This window comes from Rattus rattus, chromosome X (genome assembly GCF_011064425.1).
Source record: "Rattus rattus isolate New Zealand chromosome X, Rrattus_CSIRO_v1, whole genome shotgun sequence".
In the NCBI taxonomy this organism is placed as follows: domain Eukaryota; kingdom Metazoa; phylum Chordata; class Mammalia; order Rodentia; family Muridae; genus Rattus; species Rattus rattus.
Window position 1 is genome coordinate 29,917,551 of NC_046172.1, and position 27,469 is coordinate 29,945,019.

General features: G+C 40.7%; 1 protein-coding gene across 1 annotated transcript in view; it reads left to right on the forward strand.

Annotated features, from left to right (window-relative positions):
- The window catches only part of Frmpd4 (FERM and PDZ domain containing 4), a 627,756-nt gene extending 600,715 nt beyond the window's left edge, over window positions 1–27,041 (forward strand). The window contains exons 10-17 of the mRNA XM_032889687.1: window positions 718–854; window positions 5,167–5,293; window positions 8,372–8,461; window positions 8,998–9,180; window positions 11,263–11,401; window positions 18,633–19,691; window positions 20,077–21,366; window positions 23,054–27,041. Coding sequence (XP_032745578.1) covers window positions 718–854; window positions 5,167–5,293; window positions 8,372–8,461; window positions 8,998–9,180; window positions 11,263–11,401; window positions 18,633–19,691; window positions 20,077–21,366; window positions 23,054–24,378 — 4,350 coding nt within the window. The 3' untranslated portion in view covers window positions 24,379–27,041. The remainder of the gene's footprint in view (window positions 1–717; window positions 855–5,166; window positions 5,294–8,371; window positions 8,462–8,997; window positions 9,181–11,262; window positions 11,402–18,632; window positions 19,692–20,076; window positions 21,367–23,053) is intronic.
- The last annotated feature ends 428 nt before the right edge of the window (window positions 27,042–27,469 follow it).

Here is a 27,469-nt window from a genome sequence, read left to right on the forward strand (position 1 = left end):
TGTGTACATCTCCTGTAATCCTCAAGCAGCTCTAATGGACTGGTGCCTATAAACCCCACTCACCAATAAAGAGAGGGCAAGAGTTCAAATCACGCTAATGTTTCAAACACGATAGCTATGGTTGGCAAAGCCAGGACTGCAACCTCCAGTACAACACAAAATAAGAATAAGAATAACATAAATACATTTTTAGAAGCGTGCTTACAACTGCCAAGTACCATTCGAGGACTTCGCATTGTCAACTATTTTAGTCCTCACAAACACCCTGGTGGTTAAAAAACATCACTCGATTTTAGAGAAAGGAAAACCGAGGCCCCAGCAAGTTAGGAATTTGTGTGAAGATTAGAAGCCAGGATTCCAAGTCCAGCAGCAGCCTAGCTGCAAAACCCACATTCCTCTGCCAGTGTTTCCGTGTTCCTTTGCAGCACCTATGTTTGGCAATTCCATCCCTAAATTCCTAATTATTTTTACAAAAAGCTAAATATTTAAATAACAGCTTGCCGATGACTGTTAAATGTTTTGTGTGGTCTCTGTGTTTGTGCAATTAAACACTGACTCGGCTCCAAGCAGCGCCGTGGAGATGTTTCTACATTTAGCCTCAGTGCCTTAGAAGTGAAGGTTGAAACACTGGGGGAATGGTTGTCACCTGTTCCTCTCAAGGCGGTGGAAGGCGGCTCGTGCGCTGACCAACTGCGCCCTCTGCTGGTCTCTTCACAGAGCTGTAACGATGTCGTTCAGGAGCGATTTGGACCAGAGCTGAAATATGACATTGCCTTGCGGCTGGCCGCTTTACAAATGTACATTGCTACTGTCACCACCAAACAGACGCAGAAAATCTCCCTCAAGTACATTGAGTAAGTGTTTACACTCGGTGTCATGGGATGCTGTGGGTTTTTCCTTACTCCTTTGTATCTGTTTGCAAAATTCACCTTGTTCATGGCAGACTATTTGTAAACTAGTGGCAAAATATACAAACATTTTGTCTTTTGTAATAGAAAAGATACATTTCTCACGTTTCTCACCTTTAGGAAATTGCAGTCAAGGTGAAAGGCATTTTTAAAAATAATGTGTAAGGCCTACTGATGCAGGCCTGTAATCTCAGCTACGCATGAGGGTGAGGAAGGAGAATCCCAAGTTCTAGGATTACAGAGTGAGTTCAAGGCCAAACTGAGAAACTTATTGAGATCCCATCTCAGAATGTGGGGGGAAATGAGGATGAGCATTCAGCACACAGGAATGACTTCAAAGATATATGGGTATACTGAGGTACAAAATGATTAAATTGGTCATTACTTTCCCAAGACATATAACAGGGGTAGTGGCGGGGCACGGTTAAAACCCAGGCAGTGGGATGACTCTTTTGCCTTAGTTTATGTGATAGACTGAATTGTTTTTGGAGCCTAGTTAGGCTTAGCCATCCCTAAAAAAACACACCAATCAAAGAGACAAGCAATGCGAAAAGAAGAAGAGAGGAAATTACTTTCATGTAGTTGAATTGAGAAGAGAAACAAGGAGCTACTGAGCTCTGAATCTGTCTTCAGGATCCTGACAGGAGATATCTATTTAAACGGAGAGTTAGGTTTAAATAGAGGGCCAGAGGTGTATGTAAGTCAGCAGTCTAGGCAAGTTCTGGTCCTGCCCACCGCTGACTCATCCTGTCTGCTCTCTGCTGCACAGTGTTCAGATAAATTGTGGGGACTGTGAAATTTCTTCGTAGGAGGCAAGTTTCTCCTCTGGATGGCACCAGGCGTCAGCCTTTGCCTCCTTCCAGTATGAAATTCCTGGAATCATTCCATTTCCTAGGGGTTCTTTTGTCTTAATAGCCTGGTAGCACCAAGGTCTCTTTGGCATCCCTCCTCTATTGCCAGGGTGGTTACAGCAGCAGTCCTCAACCTGCGGGTCACGATCCCTTTAAAGGGTCGAATGACTTTCACTGGGGTTGCCTAAGACCACTAGAAACCAGATATTTCCATTAGGATTCATCACCATAGCAAAATTATGGTTATGAAGTAGCAACAAAAATAATTTTATGGCAGGGGTACGCCACAACACTCGGAGCCGTGTTAAAGCGCTATATAGTATTAGGAAGGCTGAGAGCCATTTTTATAGAGGGACTTATTCTGAAGTGTCTTCACAGCAGTGTCCAAAGTCGTGTCAGATGTCGGACCTGCTGCCTCACCCTATAATCCTCGTGTTGAGGGAGTCTTAGGAGAATCACAAGTTTGATGTCAGCCTAACGTATGTAATAAGACCTTGTACATGAAAGAATCTGGAGGATGACTCCATAGTTAAAAGCATTTGCTATTCTTCTATAGGACCTGAGTTTAGTTCCCAGTACCCACGTGGTGATTTACAACCACTTGTAATTCTAGTCTCAGGATAAACTGGCACCCTCTTCTGGCATCTCTAGGCACCAGGCATTCGTGTGTTGTACATACAATAGTTCAGGTGAAACAATAATACACATTAAATCTTTTAAAAAAATGGAAATGCCACAACCATAGTACCTTGGTATCTGTACAGGGGAATAGGGGAAAAAGAAAACTGTGAGGTGGCTGGCAAAAATGTCACACAAGTTGTCTGTGGATCGCAACTTGTTTGTAAACTTGTTTGTAAGGAGAACTAGTGCGTCAGAGCCTATGGCCAGATTGAAATCATACCTCCATGCCATTCTAAAGTCTGTAGATTTCTTCTGATCTGCACTCAAAACCTGGATGGATGAATATAATCCCACTTTCCAAAGGCACTTTCCCAGGGGCATTTGTGAAGTACCGTGATGCCCCCCTAACTAACCTAGGGGCTGAGGTCCAATTTGCTGCCCCCAACCTCACTGTTCTGTCAACTCCCAATTTACCCATTGCCACCTAAATGATGAAAATCCCTCCCATGCGATGCAGTTGCCTGAGTGGCTCATCTCTTTTTCTGTTACATACTCAGAGTAACTGTAGTCTGAGAGACTGTGGATTCAAAAACAAGTCTCCCATTAGCTGGACACATTCACATGTGCCTTCTACTATCTAAAGTTCTTAGGTACAGGTAAAGCTGGCTGCCATTTGAAATGGTACCTAGTCAACCTGAGAACATCCTCCTCATACAATTAAAATGCATTTGGGTGGCTTGGAACACAACCCAGTCACTAAAGTGCTAGCTGTGGAAGCATGAAGTCTAGAATTTAACCCTCAGAAGCTGTGCTTATATAGCTGGCCATGGCATGTGACATACACATATAATCCCAGCACTGGGGAATCAGAGACAAGTGGATCCCTGGGACTCACTGACCAGTCAGCCTACCTTAATCAGTGAGCTTTAGGCCAGTGAGAAACCCTATCTTTAGAAAAAGAGCATACCTTTCTGTCCCTACTGTCTGGGCATTCTTCTTTTCAAGTGGAACATTGTGCAGATCCTAACCTCTCAGAGATAACTAACTTGACTAGAAGTCTTGCAGTCTGCAACCGTGTTGGCAGTCATCAATTTTTTTAACTAAATATCGATTGAACATTGTATTAACATTTGCGTCAGATAGTATTTCCCTAAATTGTATAAAATATAATCCTGACCATCAAAACTTGTGATCTGAATGTAAAGATGAGACATAAAGATGGGCTAGTAGAACCCACGTCTAAGAATATGTGGACAATAGTAATTATCCTTTATGGGTTAAGTACTGGGTGGAGAGACAGGGTGGGTAGGGAGGTGGTGAATCTGAGAAATGAGGGAGTGGATATCACTGTGATCAAAACATGTTGTAAAAAAACTCTCAGAGAACATACTTTAAAAGACATAAAGATATGAAAAATAGTCATTTAAGATAATAATACAGGGCTGAGGGCATTTGGCCAGCACGAATGAAGCCCTGGGTTCCTGCAAAAGCACTGCCCTCCAAATAAATATGAAGTCTTGTAGTCTACAACAGTGTTGTAGCAATCAGTTTTTTTTACCAAGTATTGATTGAACATCATATGTAGCATTTACATCAGATAGTAGATTGTATAGGCACCTTTTCAAATGACAGCCAGTTTCATATGTGTGTGTGTGTGTGTGTTTCATATGTGTATTTTATTTTTCTTTATTTTGAATTTTTAATTTCCTTTATTATTCTCTCATACAATACAACCCTACCACAGCGTCTCCTTCTTCAATCCTCCCAGTCTCATCCCCCCACACCTCCTCTCTCCCCCAGATCCACTGCTCTTCCTTTTCCCTTCAGAAAAGAGCAGGCCTCCCAGTGATATCCACCAAACCCAGAATAACAAGATGTAATAAGACTAGGCACAACCCCTCACATCAAGGTTGGACGAGGCAAGCCAGTAAGAGGAAAGGTTCCTGAGTGCAGAAAAAAAGAATCAGAGATACCACCATTGCCACTGTTAGGAGTCTCACAGACACTGAAAGCTGTACAACCAGAACATAGATTCAGAAAAACTAGTGCTGATCTGTGCAGGCTCTGTGATTGTCACTTCAATCTCTGTGAGCCCTTATGAGCCCTACTTAGTTGATTCTGTGGACTGTGTTCTCATAGTGCCCGTGACCCCCTCTGTCTTCCGCAATTCTTTCTCCCCCTCTTCTGTGGGGTTTCTTGAGCTCCTCCTAATATTTAGCTGTGGGTCTCTGCATCTCCTCCTGTCACCTTCAGGAAGAAGCCTCTCTGATGACAATTGGGCTAGGCACCAATCTGCAAGTATAGCACTAGGACTCATTTCATTGACTTTTGGGGGGGTCAGTTATGTTTGGTTTCTGAACCCCAGAACACAGCTGTGTGTGTGTCTATGTGTATACACACATGTGTATATATGTGTATTTTAAAATAAAGTCACAAGTAGCCCTAAACCATGCACAACCAATGAAGACAATAAGTTCAGCAAAAATAGTTAAAGAACATATATTGGAAATATTTGGTTATAGAATGTATTTATGAGACTCCGAAACGAGGTGAACAAAATATCTCTTTAATGTCCATTGTTCGTGCTCTTTCTCTGCAGTAAAGAATATGTATGTTTGTTTTTAAATTTGAACATATGTCTCCATGATCCAATAGTATGTTTCCTGCATGTAAATTAAAGTTTGCCTCCCTGTCCATTTGTTCCAGCCGACAGCGGCGTGTTGTTTGGCTTTATATATGTCATCATCACAAGAACAAGGAATGAGAGATGTGCTTTTGTGTTGCAGGAAAGAATGGGGTCTAGAGACTTTCCTTCCGTCTGCTGTGCTGCAGAGCATGAAAGAGAAGAACATCAAGAAAGCGCTCTCCCACCTTGTCAAAGCAAATCAAAACTTGGTACCACCGGGTAAAAAGGTATCCCTGCTACACCTTAGTAGAATGTAGACTTTTAAGCAGAGAGGTTTGCATGCATTTAATATTTAAAATTAGCCCACGAAGAATATACTGGGGACACTGTATTTACAGAAAAGTTTCATACACTATTTGCCTATGTCTAAAAGGAACAAAACTACCAATCCTTCTGGAAATCTATTTCCTTTTTACAGGGTGGAAACTACTTATTATGTGGGCCAGGAGGCATGGGGTAGTCACATGAGAGAGTTTCTGAGACTTTGCAGCTAGGGGATCAAATCACAAGATAATTGCACATTTTCATCCTATGACTGGTTACTGCTCAGACCAGCTTAAATGCAAAACACCCAGTAAGGGGCCCTGCAGGCCAGTTACTGTATTCATTACATTAGGATTATCTCCCAGGGAGCTGTTGACATTTGGTAAGAGGTTGTTACTTGCTGAAGCATAAGGGTGTTGGGCTGGACATTGCGAGATATGAAGCATCCTTGATCTGTACAGGACAGGTATCAGTGTCACTCCTTCCTTAATTATTATTAAAAATACGTCCACGTATTGACATGGATGCCCTAAGGAACAAAATCTCTACCATCACCACTGATAACCATTGGATTGAATCCAATTTTGGAAAGAGAAGGATTAGATTTCCCTGCCACTCATCATTAGTGTTAAAATATTTGTATTCATTTCTGTTTTATTAAGAGAAGCACAAAGACCATTTAAAAGTATTCTGTTGTTCAGAAAAAAAGAAAGGAGTGGTTTAGAAGTAATAAAAGAACAAAGATTCCAGTAAGTACAGAGACAAGGAGCCTTAAATCTCTGTGCCTATAAAATGAGAAACAACCTGAGTACACACTAGAGCTGATATAAAATAGAGAAACTTGTCTGACCTCAATACAAATCACCATCCATGTAGGGAGTTCTTTGGTCATGGTCCTATTTTCAGTCATTTTTATAAGGCTTCACCCCATAAACATTTTTTGAAAGATATAACCAAGTTCAATACACTCTTGGCCACATTCTCTTTCTTAGTTTCAATGGAAAATGTCCCCTATCACCTCGCTGTGAGCACCCAGCTTCAGAAAAATAGAAAGATGCCATGGGTCAATAGTTTTACACTTCCTAGGGCTGGGGAAATGGCTCGGATGGAGAACTGCTTGCTACACAAGCGGGAAGACTGAATTCAATTCCAGAGCCCAAGCAATGATGCTGAATGTGCTGGCTAATACTTATAATCCCAGTACTAGGAGATGGACCCAGGCTCCCTGGAGTTCACTGGAGCTCACTGGGGCTCACTGGCCTGCCAGTCTAAGCCTACTTTATGAGCTTCAGGCCTATGAAATACCTTCTCAAATGAAGCAAGGTAACTGGCTCTTGATATCCTTATGTAATATCCTCTGTCCTCCATGCACACATGCACTCATATACATCCCACACTCATATATATGGAGAGATAGAGAGAGAGAGAGACAGAGAGAGACAGAGAGACAGAGAGACAAAGACAGACAGAGACAGAGACAGAGAAACAGGCACACACACACACACACACACACACACACACACACACACACATACATGTTTTATAGTTTTTGTTCTCATTTCCCCAAAATCGATGTCTGTTAAGTAGTTTGACTTGATTTTTTTTCAGGCTTGGTGGCCTGGTCTTATGATAATTAACAACTACCAATATTAGTTCATTCTTTTATCTATTATATACTCATATGTGTGTGCACGTGTGCATGTGTATGTGCGTGTGCGCATTCATGCGTGTGTGTGTGGGAGGGGTGGGTGTGTGTGTGGGTGTGTGTGTGTGTGCGCGCATGTGCACGTTTCCTACTATAGCATTTCCAGCCAATAAAGTGGTTGGCTTAAATTTTGGGCGTTTTTGACAAGATTTCAGGTGAATGAATGGTGAAAAATCATCACTACACAGAGGATAATACCTCTCGTTATAGATAGAAAGGGAATTGGAAAGTCATATGTGAGTGAAGCAATTTTTCCAGTCTTTACTGTTTAATGGTGATTATTCATACCTTGTTGAAAATTCACCTTTGATAAACATTCCTTATGCATTCAATATAAGACAGGTACAGATTCTAATTAAATTCCTCATTTTTAAATGACACGAAAGCCTCCATTTTTGAAGTCCATTTTAAAGATCCATTTTGTCTAGATATTTGTAGTTCATCAAACTCCATAGATTCTCAGAGTTGCATTAACAAAACCAGAATGTTCATAGAAAACTCAAACCACTTCACTGTGACTGGAGTTCAGAAAGTTCATTCACCCTGAAAATCTGAAAAGGGTAGAAGAAACTTGAGATGGGAGGTGTGCAAGGCTGCTTAAAAGATTTGCAAAGATCTCAGGCAGCCCCACAAATTCTGTGTGCAAGTGAGTCTCCTATGTCATTAGAGAATTTACACTCAACACTCCTTTGTCTCTAATCACAGTCGGAAAGTGTCCCTTACCTATTGTAACCTTTCAGTGAGCATACATTTCCAGAGAGTAATATCTCATTTATTGAATGGACTGAACCATGTGTCTATACTCATGCACCTACCTCAACATCTTTCATCACACACACACACACACACACACACACACACACACACATATTCACACTTCTCTTCCAGAAGCAGCAATAAGATTTGAATCTTGGTGTTACATTTCAGTTCATTATCCCAAAACACAGGATATAGTAATATACTGCCTTCCTGCTGAAGAGTCTTTCTCACCCCCCATCTCCCTAGCAATAAAAGCATCCTTTAAGCGGGTGGAGGTGCAACTCAGTTGGTATTGAACCCAGAGCACTGGATTCTACCCCAGCACTGCATATACTGGGCATGGTGCCACACACCAGTAATTCCAACATTCCAGAGTTGAAGGCAAGAGGATCAGAAGTTCATGGTCATCCTCACCTAACTAGGAAATTTGAAGATAGCCTAAGATACACGAAACAATGTCTTAAAACATAAGATAATTTGGTTCCCACAGTGACAAATTGTCTTGTACCTTTATTTCCACAATAGAAAGAGTCCCACACAATGAAGCCCACATTTGAATTTTCTTTTCTTTCCTCAGCTCTCTGCACTACAAGCTAAGGTCCACTATCTCAAGTTCCTCAGTGACCTGCGACTATACGGGGGCCGTGTGTTCAAGGCAACATTAGTGGTAATTGCATTTTCTTTCTTTTCTGTCTGGAGCCAGAGGCCAGCCAAACATCACAGCACAGGCTGTCTTCAAGGAGTTGCCCTGGATGATAAACATAAAGAAGCTAGGAATCCTTCCTTGTTTTCAATACTAACCAACGTCACCACAGTCTGGAGATACCTTGAGAAATGTTCAATCTAAGTAGCATTGCTGTAGAAGCCCTGGGGGGAAAATGGAATCAAAGGACTCTTAACAATGGTGCCTTTTCAATCACTGAGATAGAAAAGGGAGGGGACACTTCTCACTTCTAAAAGCTTTTGATGTGCATAAATATATTGTATCATGACAACATTTACTTTCTATGTTATTCATCATTTATGGGCACCCCTATATACTCATATCTGAGTCCACCTAATTGGATGATTTAATGCAATGTAACCCAGAAAAACTTTCCAAAGAATACATCATGATCTTAGGAAAAGAGTCACTCAGGCTGAGATTTAGAGATGCTTCAAAAGTCCTGAACCTTGAAATACTCTGTCATTCTCTTTCCTTAGCAGGCAGAGAAGCGCTCAGAAGTGACTCTTCTGGTGGGTCCCCGGTATGGCATAAGCCATGTCATAAACACCAAAACCAACCTGGTGGCTCTTTTAGCTGACTTCAGCCATGTCAACAGGATTGAAATGTTTACTGAAGAGGAGAGTTTGGTGAGGGTGGAATTGCATGTGCTCGATGTGAAGGTGAGCCTTTCACATGTTGACCCATGGCACTGCCTTCAGCAGTTCATTTCTGATAGCTTTGATAGTACTCATCATGCATGAAAGAGTTAATGTGTGCATGGCCTCACAGATGCCATTTGGTTAAAAAAAGTAAATAATAAATCCATACAACTCCTATCTAGGTGTTCTAGTCCTCATTAGATTGCTGTCTCATTTGGGGACAGGTTATTATATTTCTTTAGGCACAGTTTCTCCATCGATGCACAAAAACAGCAAGTTATATCATTCTCAATCGCTTCACGCTGTAGAATACTGAATCATATAACACTTGGGAGACTATGTTCCCATCACACTTTCTAGACTGGATTGCTCAATGGAAAAATCAGTGAGAATCCCCCCAGCTTCTGAGAATTCTCATTCATTCTCTTGGGTTAAATTGGAATACTCAGCCCCTAACACCAGGCCCACTCTGGAAGAGATGGATGAATGGATCCCAGGAACACTGGGATGGTTGGAAAGAGCTTCTTCAGAGCAAATCAGAATTCACCAGCAAGTTCTGCAGCAGGAACATGTTATCATGACTCAGCGTGAAGCTCACATGTGTCACCTGTGCATGTGAAATGTCATGACCTCAACCCAGACGGCTCCAATTGACTTCTTAGTCAGACACAAGTGTGGCAAGATTCTCAGAATGCCTATTCTAGCTCATGGCCCAAGATGCTGGGAGAAAACAGTTATACTGTAGAAAAGGGCCACAATGAATGTGAGCTGGATGTTGTCACTAGTAAAAGAAATATGTCCCACCCCAAAATGAGTGAGGAGACCCAGCTGATGGTCTCATACCTAAACTGACCACTGGTAGGGTGGCTTAGAAGCTGAGCAGAGATGTCAATTCAGGTAGAAAAGACAGTTCTGGGATTTTGAAAAGGGAATGTTCTAATGACCCAGTGACCTCCTCCTGAGAGTGAGACGTATATACCTACTTCTTTGCTTGCCTTGGTCTCATTTTTTGTCTGCTTTATTTCTGTTCCAACTTTCTGCCTCCTTTGCTCTTTCTTTCAACAATAATGCATCCCTCCAAGCCAGTGAAAATGACAGTTTTATCAGCACTTCCTTCCACACACCAAGATACATTGCCTCTTAGGAGTTCATTGTTTCCAGTTTGAGCAATGTCTCTTCCCAGCTCTCAGCTCGAGCTTACATTTGGGTAAATTGACAACTTCTTTTTAGAAGCATCCTTTTCTCGGGTCTCTTTGGTGTTTCTCAACTGGTTATAGCCAACATCTCGACTTGTGATTTCTTTTTCTTGAACACTTATTTTCACCACAGATCTCACATTTTAAAACATATTTGTAAAAGCACATGGAGGTGCTTTTTGTAGGCCAGAATGGACGGTATTGGCTTTCCTGGAGCTGGAGTTACAGGCAACTGTAAGCTACCTAATGAAGGTGCAGAAAACCAAGCTCATAACCAGAGCCATCTCTCTAGCACCATGAATCTCAATTTTCATAATCCCGATGTCTTTTGCATTTGAGATTGAATTTTGGTAACCAAAATGACATAGCTTTAACTATTACTCTTTAAACACTTAGCTATTATAAAAGAAAACCAGTGTTTACTGGGGCTTGGTACTTGATTCATTCCAGAGTGTGTTGGAAGGCAATTATAAATTCAGTCTATGAATCCCCGTATGCACAGTGAACATATCTGGGCTCTGTCACCTTTTCTGCTGCAGAAAACTGTTGCGTTCTTATTTGTTCTTCAGAAAACCTCATCCATTGCTTGTAACACCCTTTAGCTACTCCTCCCATTCCTCTCTATTTGATAATGTAGTGCAGGCTAAGTCCTCTGATTTCTTAGAGCTCTCCTGATGGTTAGTATCAGCTCCTCTGTAAAGCAAAAGGCTTTGAAAATTGTGTCGCCTGAATGTTTTCTTTGTAAGGTACCATATGTTATCTCTGAAGTTCTCTCCTCATTTATGCTTCTCCAGTGGAATATTTGCTCAGTATCTTCTTTTCTTCATGGTTTGTAAGCGCTTAAAAATACTTTAGTCAAAAAGGCATTAATGAACATTTCTTTCTTGTGCATTTCTTTGTTGTGCAGCCCATTACACTCCTTATGGAGTCATCAGATGCCATGAACCTGGCCTGTCTGACAGCTGGATACTACCGGTTGCTCGTGGACTCCAGGAGGTCAATATTTAACATGGCCAACAAGAAAAATGCAGGCACACAGGACACAGGTATTTTCTTTCTAAATTCACGATCCTATTCCCACATGCCTTTTGAGAACTTCCCCAACAGTAATAATCAGTAATAGAATTCAATAGTAAAGCACTATACTTAAAATTGCAGATTCCAAGGGCTATGGAGATTGGAAATACATTCCACACAAGCATGAGACCTGAGTTCCAAGGGTCAGAATGCACATAAATCTAGACACATAATATGTGTCTATATTCCCCACGTCCCTACAATGAGAGAGACAGAGACAAAAGAATCCCTTTGGGCCAGCTAGCCTGGAGTATACAACTCAGCAGTGAACAACAAAGAGATCCTACCTCAATCACAGGAGAAGACAAGAACTACCACTTAAGGTTGATCTCTGACCTCCACATGCATACCATGGCATATGCATGCCTGCATACACACACACACACACACACACACACACACACAGAGAGAGAGAGAGAGAGAGAGAGAGAGAGAGAGAGAGATACACACACAAAACATATATACAAATACACACGCATACATACATCATGCATACACACACACATACAAAAAGAAATTGTGGTAGAGTGCTTCCCAACCAAATATGAGAGCCTTGGTTTAATCCCCATTACTTCCAAGAAAAGGGAAAAAATAGCGTTGAACCTATTAAAAAATCCAACTTCCAAATATAACACAAAACCTTTATGTACTGGTGACATTGATTAACTATTAAAGATAAAGGTGATGATTTACCCATTTCATCTGGAAAGTCAGTTGCAAATGACAGGGGCTTATTTCAAAAGCAGTGGTTTTATTGCTCTGAAGTCCTGATAGTCTTTTCCTTTTCTTTCTTCTTTTTTTCTTGGTATTTGGTCCTTACCTAGTCATAAACACTAAACAGAAATTCTCCCACTAAGCTGGTGTCATGATCCTGTGGCTACATTTTTACTGCCTTGCTCTTAAAATGGCTGGGACCCTGAGAATTAAGCCCCCTGCTGTAGAGTTTTTCTTTCTTTAAAATCCTAGGCTAGAGTTTTGACATCTTATAAATTCACTAAATTGTATTAATTTACTTATGTATATGTACGTATGTACTCAAGTATATATGTATACAGGCATGCATGCTTTTGTGCATGCATTTGGTGAGACAGAGTATGTAGCCCAGGTTAGCCTAAAACTCACTATGTAGCCCAGGCTGATCTCAAGTTATGGCATTCCTGACCCTGTCTCCAGAGTGCTAGGATTCTCAGTGTGATCAACCACACCTGTTCTGAACTTGGAAGTTCTAGAAAGATCTTCTTCTACTCTGGGGCCATCTAGGATCCATGCCATGCCACTGAAAAAGCAAAGCTATCAGAAGGTCACTCCAGCCACTTAATAGGAGAAAATATGCCCAGAGTTGGGGCAAGAAGGGCGATATGTGTTAAGTTAGCTGTTGCACTGAGTGCAAGTAATTAGTAATTTGTTTAATTACTTTTCACCCTAGTCTATATTTTCTTCTGTCTGCAGTGGATGCCCAGTAATATGGCTAATAGATACCACCATGTAAGTCAGAAGATGACATGATTAGAATTGAGGGTCCTACAAATAGGAGTTCCTTTTTTAAAAAAAAATGAGAACTACAGGCTAGACATAGTGGCACACCTGTAATCTAAGTGCCCAGGATTTACTCGGTGTTAAATCCCTTGGGATCTCCATGAGTCTGAGGGCATATGAGGCTACGTAGAACACTTTAGGCTAGGTAGAGCTGTAGAAAAAGACTCTGTGCCAAAGTAACAACAGTAGCAACAACAATAAAAAGAATTCTAGGGCTTGTGAGGAGTAGCTCAGTGAGTAAAGGCACTGACTGCTAAGCCTGAAATTCTGAGTTTGGTCTCTACAACCCATGTGGTAGAGGAAAAGAACCAACTTTTGAAAGTTGTCCTCTGACCTTTACATGCTTTCCATGGCATATGTACAGACAGACAGACAGACACACACACAGACACACACACACACACACACACACATTCAAACACACGAACACTAGCAAATTCATTGTCACTATCTCTAAGAGAGACAAAGGAAACATTCTGTTATTTTCAAACTGAGCCCTTAACAATAAATCTTCACTGTAGTATGTAGCTACATAGCCGTATGTATAGATTCATGTGCTGTTTAGTATTCTAGTCAGGGGGAATAGAGGCAGTTTGGGCCACGGATAAGGCATATTCATACAAAAGAAAGAAAGAGAAAGAAATATAGACAAACCATGCTTAGAAGGCAGCTTTGACTTGCCAGACTACTTTAAGAGGTCTGGGTTTTCAAATTTCTCAAACTTTGAGTTTCCTCATTCATATAATTTGGCTAAAGTTTTATCTTGGGAAGTAAGAAATAGGAAAAAAAATCTATGTACAATGTCAAAATTGATGTTCAGTAATTATAATAATAGTCAGTGGGGTAGTCAAGGAATAATAAAAAATAACAATGAAATTCAAAGAATTGTAGAGGGGAGAGGACAAAGAGACAGTGAGAGGCCCAGAGAGATACAAAGGACTAAGACTAATGAGAAATGGCCCAGGATGTAGCTCACTACTAAAGCACTTGCTTATCATGCCCAAGGCTCTGAGTTCTATCTGCAAGGCCACATAAAACAAAAACAATAATTAAAAAAGGGACAGAGTGAAAAGGAAGTGGCAAGTACATACAGAAAGTCTTGTGGTGAACAGTTTTACAACCATGTTTTCGTTGAGAGAGATATACAACCATTCAACAATGACCTTTGAGATTCCAAAGGGCAGTTGGGCAATTTAACATAATCCTTTCACATTGGAAAACCGGTGTCTGGCCTTTTATTTTCAAATCATAAAATTTGCCCAGAAAAGAAAACTGTTTTTCCCCTCTGAGCTATTCAAATTGCACAGGTGCAAGGACAAAAGGAAGACTACCACTCTAAAATGTGGTTCCAGTAGTAGGGTCTTAGTGCAGTCCAGTTGTTAGTAGCACATGATGTGATGTTCAGTTAAAATTGGGAGGCAAAATGACTTTGTTATTAAAGGCATTCACTGGGAGAAAAAATAGAACTTCAGCCTCTCAATGTTCTTGCTAAACTCTACAGCAAGTGTGACGATGCAAACATGTGCTCCATACACATTCATCACTCTAACAGAACAGCTGCATGGGTAAGTCACCCAAAGAGCACCCTAGTGGAACTGTAGGCCTAAGCTGACTAATGGTCTGGGACTTAGTATGATAGTTTCAGCTGTCCTTGAGTCTGCACCAAGATGTCCCAGTGGTTAAGGCCTTTGACTAAAAATAAGTTGTCAACTTGACACAATCTAGAACCACCTGATAGAAGAATCTCTTAGTACTCTGTTTCTGTGAAGAGACACAATGGCTTATAAAATAAGGTATTTAATTGGGGCTTGCTTACAGTTCAGAAGTTTAGTCCATTATCATCATTGTGGGGACCATGACAGCAAATAGACAAACATGGTGCTGGAAAAGTAGTTCTCCATCTGGATCCACAGTCAGTGGAAGAGAGAGACATTGGACCTGGGTTGAATGAAACCTCAAAGCCTACCTCTAATAACATACTTTCTCCAACAAGGTCATATCTACTTTAAGAAGGCAATAGCCCTTCCCCCTCTCAGCCTTTTAAGTAGTATCACTCTGTGATGACTAGGCATGCAAATATATAAATCTATAGGAGCTATATTTATTTAAACTACCACAAAGGGTTATGATAAAGGACCGTCTAGCTCAAACTGACTTGTTGGCATGTATGGGAAGGATTTTCTTGATCATGTTAACTGACCTGGGAAGACCCAGTCCACTGTGGGTGGCACCATTCCGTAGATTTATGTACTGTACTATATAAGAGTAGAAGAAGTATGCTGAGCACAGTAATGCATTCATTGCTTCTTCCTCTTGACAGTGAATATGATGTAACTAGATGATTCAAGCTCCTCTCACCTTGACTTTCCCTGTCTGTGTTGCACTATAACCTAGAATTGTGAGCTAAAATAAACCTTTTCTCCACTAATTTAGTTCTTGTCAGGGTTAACTAGGACACTTACCATATTACTATGCCTAGTACGACCTTTTTTCCCCTTTCAAAACTCTCAGATCTCCTGAGACATAAGAAAAGTAAGCAGTAAATTTCTGATATCAGTTATTTCGCACGTTGCTGTGAGCAAATACCTGGCAAAAAGCAAGTTAAAGGAAGGGCTTATTTTGGCTAGCAGTTTGAGGATATTGTCCTCAAACACAGCAGTCAAGGAATGATAACCGGAACGTGAGACGCCTGTGAACATTGCAAATGAAATCAGTAGGTAGCGAGTGGTGAATGCTAACCTAGTGTTCAGCACTTTCTCATTTCATTCAGCTTGGGACACAAGTCTATGGGATGTTGTCATCCACATCCAGGTTTTTTTTCCCTTCTCTGTTAATCCTTTCTAAAAACACCATCAAAAACACCTGGAGGTATGCTTCCTAATGACTGTAAATCCAGTAAAGTTGATGATGAAGATTAATCATCATATTTGATGTTCAGTCCAGTGAAGACTAAGCCACAATTTCCACCCGAAAGTATTTTATGTCTTTTGAGTCATTCCAAGAAGGTAAACAGTACATACTGTAGGAAAGAAACCCAGATTGAGCACATTTTTTAAAGTAAAAAACTGAGGTAGACTTTAGTCAAGACCTTCTAATAAGAAATTATAAGCTAGCATTTTTTTCATTCTATCTTGAAATTTTACCTTTAAATATTGTCAAAATCCCTGATTCCATGTATCTACATATTTATGAGGTTTTAAGAGACTCCGAATAAGTATAATTTGCTCTCAGTTTCCTGACCTATTTAGTTTTCTTGTTCCAATCCACAAGTTAGGAAACTATGATTAATGGGCTGACTCTTGTTCTTATGAATAACATTTTATTGCAATTCAACCATACACATTGTATCACTTTTCTGAGGCTATCGCAACAAATAATTGCAAATATCATAGCTTGGTGAAAGAAACAGAAATTGACTTTCTTTTTGAAGGTCTGAAGTCTAAAATCAAGGTGTAGATATACCTTGGCTTCCTCCAACAGATCTAAAGGAGGGCACATCCTACATCTTCATACCAGTGATGGCTGCCAGCATTCTTTGTGGTTGTACCAAGCTAGCCTTTGCCTATGTCTTCATATGACTTTTAGTTCTTCCCTGTGTGGTTCAGGTTCATTTTTCTCTCTTCTGCCTTAAAGCAACTTGCCACTGAATTGAGGAACTGTACAGATAAATCAGCATGATCTCATATCAAGATCCTTAGTTAAATATGAATGATGACTTTCCAAATATGGCCACATATTCAGTAGAGAAATCTTTTCAAGGTGGACATGTCATTTGTGGACCACCATTCTGCCCATACTCCCATGTGTTTATGTATCTATCATCTTTGGCTGCTTTCATGTTAAAAATGATCTTAAAACATCAAATATTTACTATTTGGACCTCTTAGAAAGTCTTTGCCAAATTTTAGTCTAAATCTGGGGTCCTGTTATGATGAATCTGTTCTAACTAGTCATTCTCCTAACAATAGTCTGTCCTGCACACACACACACACACACACACACACACACACACACACACACACACAGGACAAGAGAGAGAGAATGAGAGAGAAAAATAGAATGAATCTATTTTTGTTGTTGATGTTGAAGTCATACAAGGAATACCGACTGTAAAGTAAGATGCCAATATGGCTAATGACTAACTCGGTGTCCTTAAAAGTAGATGTTTTACTATTGCTTATAAAACTGTAGCAAAATGATACTGAATATTGTTCAGCATTATATAATTTGGGGAGAATACATTACTATAGTAAAACTGATTTTCTTTTCCAAATACCATGCATGTCAGTATGCCCCAAATATGGGACAGGGGGTGGTCTGAGAACAGATGGAAAACTAGTAGGGTCCTAACTTTTCCTCAAAAAATTGCTTTTGTAATCGAAAAAACAATAGCCACTGAATGACCTACTTCTTACTCTTGTTAAATATCAGAACAAATCTCCACATGTAAATTACACATTACAAGACCCTTCAAGAGCAAATTAAACAATAATATTTAAATTCATGTTTTGCAATTTTAATTTGTATGAAACATCAAACAAATTGTTGCATACTACCATGATGCAAATGAATGTGGAAATAAGCCTAAATATTAACTATTCCCAGAAATAACTGAAAAGAAATCCTGTGAGGGGTACATCTTGTGCACTATATACACACACATACATATGCATGTAGATATGAATACTAACATTTATATATGAATATATTATTACCACTTAGGTACATGGAAGCTGAAAATGAGGTAACACATTTAGCTTCTTAATAAATGTAGGAGATGGATGAAGATCCTTGACTGTCTGCTAACTCAAGAAAGATGAAGTCATTATCATATCTTACCTACTAGGGATGTTAGATCTCACTTAAAAAGTAAATGGAGTATTTTGAGGGAAAATCATCCATTAGAATATCACCTTTAAGGATTATAAAGTTTTTATTATATGTTTCTGTTCATGGATATCTTTGGGGCCCAATAATAAAAGCAAGGGCTAGAGGGAATTAAGATATAACCCTCTTCTCCCAGATGCATATCAAACATATCAAACAGCAACTTTATTTTGTGTGGTATCAATTTAGTTAAGTCTCCTAACCAAGGGATCTCACACCTGGGACCTACATAAACTAGTTGTCCATTTGGAATGTTGAGTAACTATACTTACAGAGTGATAGTACAAGTCATTAAAGTATGAAACAGGCAAAACTGAGGAGATGACTCCCTAGATGAGATGCTTGTTGTGCAAACATGAAGGAGTTTTGGATCCTTACTACCCACATGAAAATCCATACCTGCTGGTGTGTAACTATAATTCCAAGCCTGGGAAGGCAGAGACAAATGGATCCCAGCAGCTAGCCTAACTGAATCAGCAAGTTTCAGGTTCAGTGATAGACCCTGACTCAAAACTAGATGATGAAAACCAATAGAGATAGATACCAGGCATTACTGTCTGGCCTCTGTATCTATGCTCATTGGTGAGCACGACCACATACAAACATATGTATATAGTATATACAATACACAAATATACTCAATATACTCAACACATACACACACACACACACACACACACACACAGAGAGAGAGAGAGAGAGAGAGAGAGAGAGAGAGAGAGAGAGAGTGAATGTCTACCATAAATAATAACCTACTATTTGATTCTTTCTCTTTAGGAACGGAAAATAAAGGCAAGCATAATCTCCTTGGTCCTGACTGGAACTGTATGCCCCAGATGACCACCTTCATTGGCGAAGGGGAACAAGAAGCCCAAATCACTTATATAGATTCTAAGCAGAAGGCAGTTGAGATGACAGACAGCACCTTGTGTCCCAAAGAGCACCGGCACTTATATATCGACAACACATACAGTTCAGATGAACTTAGCCAGCCGCTGACTCAGCCAGGTGATGCACCCTGTGAGGCCGACTATAGAAGCCTAGCTCAGCGGTCCCTTTTGACCCTCTCAGGACCAGACACTCTGAAGAAAGCACAGGAATCTCCGCGAGGAGCTAAAGTGTCCTTTATTTTTGGAGATCTTGCCTTAGATGATGGCATGAGTCCCCCAACTCTAGGCTATGAAAGAATGTTAGATGAGAATCCAGAAATGCTGGAGAAGCAGAGGAATCTCTACATTAGCAGTGCCAATGATATGAAAAACCTGGACCTCACTCCAGACACAGACAGCATCCAGTTTGTGGCAAATTCAGTATATGCAAACATAGGTGATGTGAAGAACTTTGAAGCCCCTGAGGGAATAGAGGAGCCCCTCTTACATGACATCTGTTATGCTGAAAACACAGATGATGCAGAAGATGAAGATGAGGTGAGCTGCGAGGAGGACCTCGTGGTGAGTGAAATCAACCAACCACCCATCCTTGACCTGTCTGGGTCAAGTGATGATATTATTGACCTTACAACCCTGCCTCCTCCAGAAGGAGATGACAATGAGGATGACTTCCTCCTGCGTTCTCTGAACATGGCCATTGCTGCTCCCCCACCTGGTTTTAGAGACAGTTCTGATGAAGAGGACACTCAGAGCCAGGCAACATCCTTCCATGAGAACAAAGAACAAGGCAGCAGCCTGCAGAATGAGGAGATCCCTGTGTCCCTCATTGATGCTGTGCCCACCAGTGCAGAGGGCAAGTGTGAGAAGGGACTGGACCCTACCGTCGTTTCCACACTGGAAGCCCTAGAAGCTCTTTCAGAAGAACAGCAGAAGAGTGAAAATTCAGGTTCTTTCACCATTGTTACATTTATTCACTGATAACCATTGTCATCTTATCCTTTTTGAGTCATTTGTCTTTGGAGTCCTGTTATATGTTGTTTCCATTTCATACACACCCCATTTCATAAATGTGCTGAATTAACATCATGAAGGGTTTTGGTAGGTGGTTTCCTTTGTTGCTAGCTTAAAAAAATGACATCCCTCCCCTTCTCTGGAACAACTGTGCAATAAAATCATAGTCCTTACTGAAAAGGGAAAATGCTTGTTTATTTTTTAATTTTGTTTTTGTCATTGTTTTCATTTTTGCAATAAGAACGAGTCACATTTTCTTGCATGTCTCTAAGTGCCTCTGCTCTGGCCATTAACTGCTTCTTGTTTTTTATGGCATACAGGTGTAGCCATCTTGCGGGCTTATAGTCCCGAGTCTTCATCAGACTCAGGCAATGAGACTAACTCTTCTGAAATGACAGAGGGTTCTGAACTAGCTGCAGCACAGAAGCAGTCGGAAAGCCTCTCCCGCATGTTCTTGGCCACTCATGAAGGTTATCACCCTCTGGCAGAAGAGCAGACAGAGTTCCCCACCTCCAAAACCCCCTCTGTGGGCTTGCCTCCAAAGTCCTCTCATGGCCTGGCTGCTCGCCCAGCGACCGACCTCCCACCCAAAGTTGTGCCTTCCAAGCAGATCCTTCACTCAGATCACATGGAAATGGAGCCAGAAACCATGGAGACCAAGTCAGTCACTGACTATTTTAGCAAACTGCACATGGGGTCAGTGGCATATTCCTGTACCAGCAAAAGGAAAAGCAAGCTTGCTGAGGGAGAGGGGAAATGCCCCCTGAGTGGGAATGTACCAGGGAAAAAACAGCAAGGAACCAAAATAGCAGAGATGGAGGAGGACACCAAAGGCAAAGTTGGCACTGTATCTTCAAGAGACAATCCACACCTCAGCACTTTTAACCTGGAGAGAACTGCCTTTCGCAAGGACAGCCAAAGATGGTATGTGGCCTCTGATGGTGGGGTGGTAGAGAAAAGTGGAGTGGAAGCACCAGCCATGAAAACCTTTCCCAGAGGTCCTGGTCTGGGGAACAGAGAGGCTGAAGGGAAAGAGGATGGCACTATGGAAGGAGAGGCTGATGATGCTTCAGGACTTGGTCAAGGGGACCGCTTCCTGTCAGACATGGCCTGTGTAGCCTCAGCCAAAGACTTAGACAACCCTGAAGACACTGACTCTCCCACTTGTGACCATGCCACTAAGCTTCCTGAGGCTGAAGACAATGTGGCCCGCCTTTGTGACTACCATTTGGCCAAGCGAATGTCATCCCTGCAGAGTGAGGGCCATTTTTCTCTACAGAGCTCTCAAGGCTCTTCAGTGGACACAGGCTGTGGCCCAGGCAGCAGTAGCAGTGCCTGTGCCACTCCTGTGGAATCGCCCCTCTGCCCATCCATGGGAAAGCACCTGATTCCAGATGCTTCTGGGAAAGGTGGGAGTTACATTTCACCAGAGGAGAGAGTCGCTGGCCATCCCAACCATGGAGCCACCTTCAAGGAACTGCACCCACAGACAGAAGGGATGTGTCCACGCATGACAGTGCCTGCTCTGCACACAGCCATTAATGCCGACCCCTTGTTTGGCACTTTGAGAGATGGATGCCATCGACTGCCCAAGATTAAGGAAACCACAGGTACAGCAATGATGGACTTAGTGTTTTATTTTATGTGCCAGGAGCATGGGGACCTTATTTAAAACAAACCTAAAAGTACAAACTAAAAGGTAGAAAGGAGGGGAAAAAAGATCATGGAGCTGTTCAGTAGCAATCATTGACCCATTGACAATAAATAGTGGATTTTGAGTCTGGAACAATGTGAGAAATAGACTTTTCCCCATTATAATCTTGCTGTGCTCTTACTTTAGAATTTGATGGAGTCATAAATTTTGTTCTAAATTCTGAGTGCAGAGGCCTCCATATGACTCACAGCTACAAGATAGTATTGCTTAAGATCACATAGCACTTTGGTTTCCTTCTTGTTCAGATCACCCCTTTCTAATTTTGCTGTCATGTTGTTTAGAGAGTAATATAGAGCAGGCAGTGAGGGAGACTGGAGGATTTGGCCAAGAGTCTATGTGTCTCAGCAAAGTCATGCATTCATTCATCTCTTACCTTTGGGAGACACCTTTCCTAAAGTCTTAGTCTCGTGTCTCCAATGGGCATCAGTGTTGAGAAGAGCTGGAAGAATTATGACCCCCTCAAGTAAAATCTGTACTAAGAAGATAGCAGTCACCTTTTGTGCTCACCCTACCCCACTCCCAAGCAGGCTCACTCTCATCCTAACCTACTTAGGTGATGGATCATCAGATGACCCATGCTTCATGTTATGACAATAGTGTTTTTCCCATAGTGGCCAGTAAAGGTTACTGAGGTTTCATGCAGCTTAATTTCTAGTCCTACCTTTTAAAAAAGATTTATTTATTTATTTCATATATATGAGTACACTGTCACTGTCTTCAGATACACCAGAAGAGAGCATTGGATCCCCACTACACATGGTTGTGAGCCAGCATATGGTTGCTGGGAATTGAACTCAGGACCTCTGGAAGAGCAGTCAGTGTTCTTAGACACTGAACCATCTCTCCAGCCCCTAGTCCTACCTTTTAAAAATGTCTTGAAGAGTCTTCAAAAGATTGTGGTGTTGTCTCCAAACTCACCATTAGCTTTGGTTGCCTACTCTGGGCAAATCATCTGTGAGTGAGTGTTGGGAGCTCATTTGGCTTACAAAGAGATTTTTACTCCATTACCTCTTGTTCTTTTACATATAACATGTTATTTTTCCTAAAAAAGTTGAGCAACTTCTCTAGTGTCTTGATCTCAAACCCTATACCAAACAAACTTTACAACTCATGCTGTCCTTTAAAGTTGATTATCAAAAATTCAATTAGGAAGCTTAAAAAGTTGTAACCCATGCCCTGATAAACCCAATTCCCTTAAAAGGAAGTTTAAATAGCTCAAACATGTCGGGATAATGCATGCAAGCTGATGCTTATTTACTAACTATATATCTAACCTTTGATATCTAAATATTAGTACCAAGGAAATTCATGAACTACAATTGTCTCTATACAAATGCTTCAGATTTCTAGACAAATTCAACTGTGTCAGTAGCCCCAGAAATAATAAACTCCAGCAATTCTTGCCATCCTTTGACATGGATGAGTTATTAGGAAGCAATCTTTGGGACGCAGGGTAGACTTGACACATAACACGTCTTTTTAAATGGACTTCTGGGAAATGACAGGTATCACATAGAGCAGTAGTGAAAATGTCCTCCCAAGGGATGCTTAACGACTCTGTTTTTCTACTACCCCTAGTGTAGCTTTCACAGAGCCTGGGAAGGAGAGACAAGGAGGCATGACTTCAGCTTGGTCTCCACATCCTGAAGCTGATCCCATCCTGCTACCATCAAATATTCACTTGGAATCAAAGGTGCCAAGCCCAAATCAAGACCCTAATGATTTCTCCCAAGGAAACCAGGCATTCGGAGAGGCTGTGAGCTGGCGACCAGCAGATCTGAGAGGGAGGAGCCTCAGGACACCACCCAGCCAGAGGGCTCTCAGACATAGCAGCAGTATCCTCTCAGGACCCGTAGGTTTGGAGACCTTCCAAGAAAGAACAAAGGGTGTAGTCAGCTTGAAGTATCCAGGTATCACAGAAGCACAGGAGGCCAGTTCAGAAAGAAGAGCAGAACTCCCTCTGGGGAAGAAGCTCACCAAAAGTTTTTCCCAAAGCTCAATGCACTTTATCTCTGAGGGAAAGTTTCACAAAAGGTCCCCCATGTCTCATAAAGACTCCAAGGTGTATAGGACCCTACCCTTACGGAAGCTGGAAAGCAGCAACTGGAGATGCCGAGGACCCTTCAGCTACTGTTTTCTAAACCAAGGGCAGGATGAAGATGGGGATGAGGATGAAGAAGAAGGAGAGGCCACCCTTCAGGTCTCTTGTCTCTATCGACCACACATAACCCAAGGCATGCCAGAACCAAGCAACTCATCCCTGGCTGTTGGATTGCAGAAGCAAGGGGAAGAACTGTCCAGAGGGACAGTGCTGAAGGTCTGGACAGAAGACCCAGATGGCCCAGATGATTTGGACTTCAGCAGTCTGGCTTTTGATGCCCGGATTGCAAGAATAAATGCCCTAAAGGCAAACACGTATGGAATGCCCGATGGGTTTCTCGAAGCCCAGAATGATGCCAATGAGCTGCTCTGCCTTGTGAGGGCAACCAAGGCAAAAAGGGAGGAGTCACGCCCTGAAGCATATGACCTTACACTTTCTCAGTACAAGCAACTGTTATCTATTGAGTCCAGACAGTTAGGAAGTGCCTGTAGGAAAATGGCAATGGCCGAGAAAAGCCCAGAAGAGATGCTCCTAGCTATGAGTTCCAGTTTTCAAGTGCTCTGTTGTCTAACAGAAGCTTGCATGCGGTTAGTGAAAGTCGTGAACTCTGAAACACAGCGGCAAGAAATTGTGGAGAAGATTGATGAAGTGGTCATAAACTATATTTGTCTTCTGAAAGCTGCTGAGGCAGCCACTGGCAAGACCACTGGGGATCCTAGTATTGGACTATCGATGCGACATTCAACCACCATGGCTGCTCTTGTAAGCACACTAACACGTTCTCTCAAGATGCTTTTAAATAAATAAATATGAAAGTCACATCATAATCTATCTTTGCAAAGCCATACATGAACTTTTCTTTACTTTCTGTGTACAATGAACAGATGTCTCCTTTCTTCTCTCTGTATATTTTGTTCTTTTATATAAAATAGGAGATAGAAGTTACATTGATGAAATGTTGAAAAGTCTTAATCAGATGTATTCTGTTTATATTATACATATATACATGTAGAAGGAATATATGAGAAAACGATGGCTTTGACTATTTTTCATATAGTCAAAACTCCTAGCTTATGATATGAAATTTTAAATTCTACATTGTTAGAGGAAAACAGTGAGTCCTATCCCCTCTACTTCCAAATGGATACTTGGACACCCTATCATTCATATTTAGAAGAGAAGCCAAAAGAAAAATAGAAAAGAAATCAAAATGTATATACAACAGTACCTGTGTTTTAAAATTATAATTTTTAAACATTGGAAGTAGCAAAATATATTTACAATTCAAGAAGCTATTATGAATTATTAGAAAATATATATAATAAATTAACTTTTTGCTCATAGTGTTTTGTTATTGGATGCTTTCTTCCAAGAATCCCCACATATTCAATTTTGGTTTATGCTATTTGGGCTACAGATTGGCAGGGATGGGCAGATTCCATTGTGTCAGCATAAATGCTCTTTACAGTATTTCTAGATTTAAAAAGTTCTCCCAAATAAAAGAACAGGGGAAATAGTGGTCAGGCTCCTAGGCAATAGCTAGCGATATAGATTGTCTAATTACATCAAATAAATGGAATAGTAATGCCAAAATTAAATTGATAATGAAAAGAGAGATCTGCTTTAACTCAGTGTCAAAATACATAAACCAAAGGCACCATTTCCTTCCAACTCAACCATGAAGCTTACGATTTCCTTTAGAGACACCTAGTAAAGTGTTTGTAGAATTACACAAAAGCAGAAGATTTAATGAGCACAAAAAGTGCGGACCCAGTAATGTAAACCAGAGCGCACCCTAGCACTTGGGAATCACAGCTCAGCCTTCAGCTCCTAGCCCTCAGCTCCATGAAGGCCTTCATGTGGGCCCTCTACTACAGGAGCATGGCTAGCAACAAAATGTGGAAGGACAGCCTACAAGTGGGACAAAATTTCTAATCTAGAATGTTCCAGAAAATCAAGGAGAGATGACTACTTTCATAATTGAAACCATGATTCAAAAAGTAGTATTTACCTAATGAGTACTTCATTTGGCTTATAGAAATACAAAATCTGAAGAGACATGGCAAATTTGACTATTTCAAGTGAAACATAGGAAATACAAAGGTGCGTTCTGAACTGTCATCACTCAAATTATATCTTTGGGTCAAAACAAAAGAAGGCAAACTCTTTAATCATAAGGCAAATTGATATGTACATATGTAGTTTCTGGATCACTCTATAGTCAAGCTCCCCACATTCCTATTTCTGTAAATGGCTTAGAATAAGAGTAGTATAGCAAGAACCAATATTTCCAATTTTGTAGCCTGCCATGCAGGAGACCTAGCAAGGTCTACAGTTGCTATTTCTCTCTGGTCAGCCATTCATTCCACAGAGACTCAGCAAATGCAACACCACAGATTCACAGAGTGTAACCAATGAAAGGAGTTCAGACGTGTGTTATTATAAATAATGTTTGATTAAATAATAAAACATTATTTCACTACAATTCTAAATATTTGGTGTTTTACTGTTGAGAGACCTTCGTGGTGTTTACTGTGGAAACCTTAGCAAATATTCTGTGTACTATAATACAAACAAATAATAGGATGTGTTCTCTGTGTCAGACAATGTGCTGAACATTATTATCACATGTATTGTCTCATTTAATCATCTCTATGATCTCTTGGTTTGGACACTATCATTAGTTCTTTCTGGAGGCATTATGATTTACTAGTTCTGAAATGTGGGACTTGGGGTCAGAAACATCTTGATTGAATTTTGGTCCTGCCATTTCCTAGCCCTTTCATCTTGGAAAAGCTACTTTTTGCTCAGTCTTGATTTCCTTATTGTGAAATGGACTTCAGTAATGAGATCTATTTCCACAGGGTTTTCACAAGTTTTAAGTGAAATTGTGTATTGTAAAGTTCTTACCACAATATCTGATGGAGAATAAGTATTCAATGTTAGATATTATAATTCTCATAATTGTTGTGTTAAAAATATTTCCCATGATGCTGTGTGGAGGATGTTTGTTTTCAATGCCTATTGTATCCTGGACTGTGTGCAGAACACTTTATGTGTAGTGCATATTCTGAAAAGAAGCACACATGGAAATGATGGTCCTTTTTCAAATTGCAAATCTAGCTAGAACAACTTCCTACTCCATTGTGGTTCTTTGAGAAGCCTCAGGGACATAGCTCTGGGTCTTTCTAGCCAATTTCCCATTTCCTATGACTACTCCAGTAAGTTTCTGTTCTCCTAAACAAAGTCTTTACTATTGCAAAATCTCAAAAGGCCCCCTCACCTTCATTAAGCATGGGGCTCCTAACTGGAGTTTGTGTCCATTAGAGTATAGGAAGAACATACTAGAATGATACTTGTGTTTATTTTTATCTAGTTTTTTTATGTTTGTGTATGTTTTATAATGGCATAATAGTACAGTGGTACATGTATATAATTTTAAATAAATAAATAAATAAACAAACAAACAAGCGTAAGCCTGGTGCATGTATGCAAAATACTGTCACAGGTAGAGTTGCATTCGCCAAAGTCTGAAGAACATGGAACTGGCACTGAAGTTTGTTTACACTCAAGAGTCCAGCCTGTTTTCCCAAGTGTCTCACTCACCACTTTTATTTAGCTGTTATTATAAAAGGTACAAATGCATGCAGAAATGCACACAATTATAAACAGTGCCAACTGGTGACTCCTTGGATGTCAACTCCTGATCAGTATTCTTGCTCCATTTCTGCACACCTCCTTCCAGCCTGTAGGATTTAGAAGCAACTCCCTGGTATCATGTCATTTAATCCATAAATATCTATCATTAGGATATTAGGAAACTTCTAGCAATAAGAACTTTTAAAAAATAATCACGATGCCACTTCACATATAAGAGTGACCAATTCCTCCATATCAT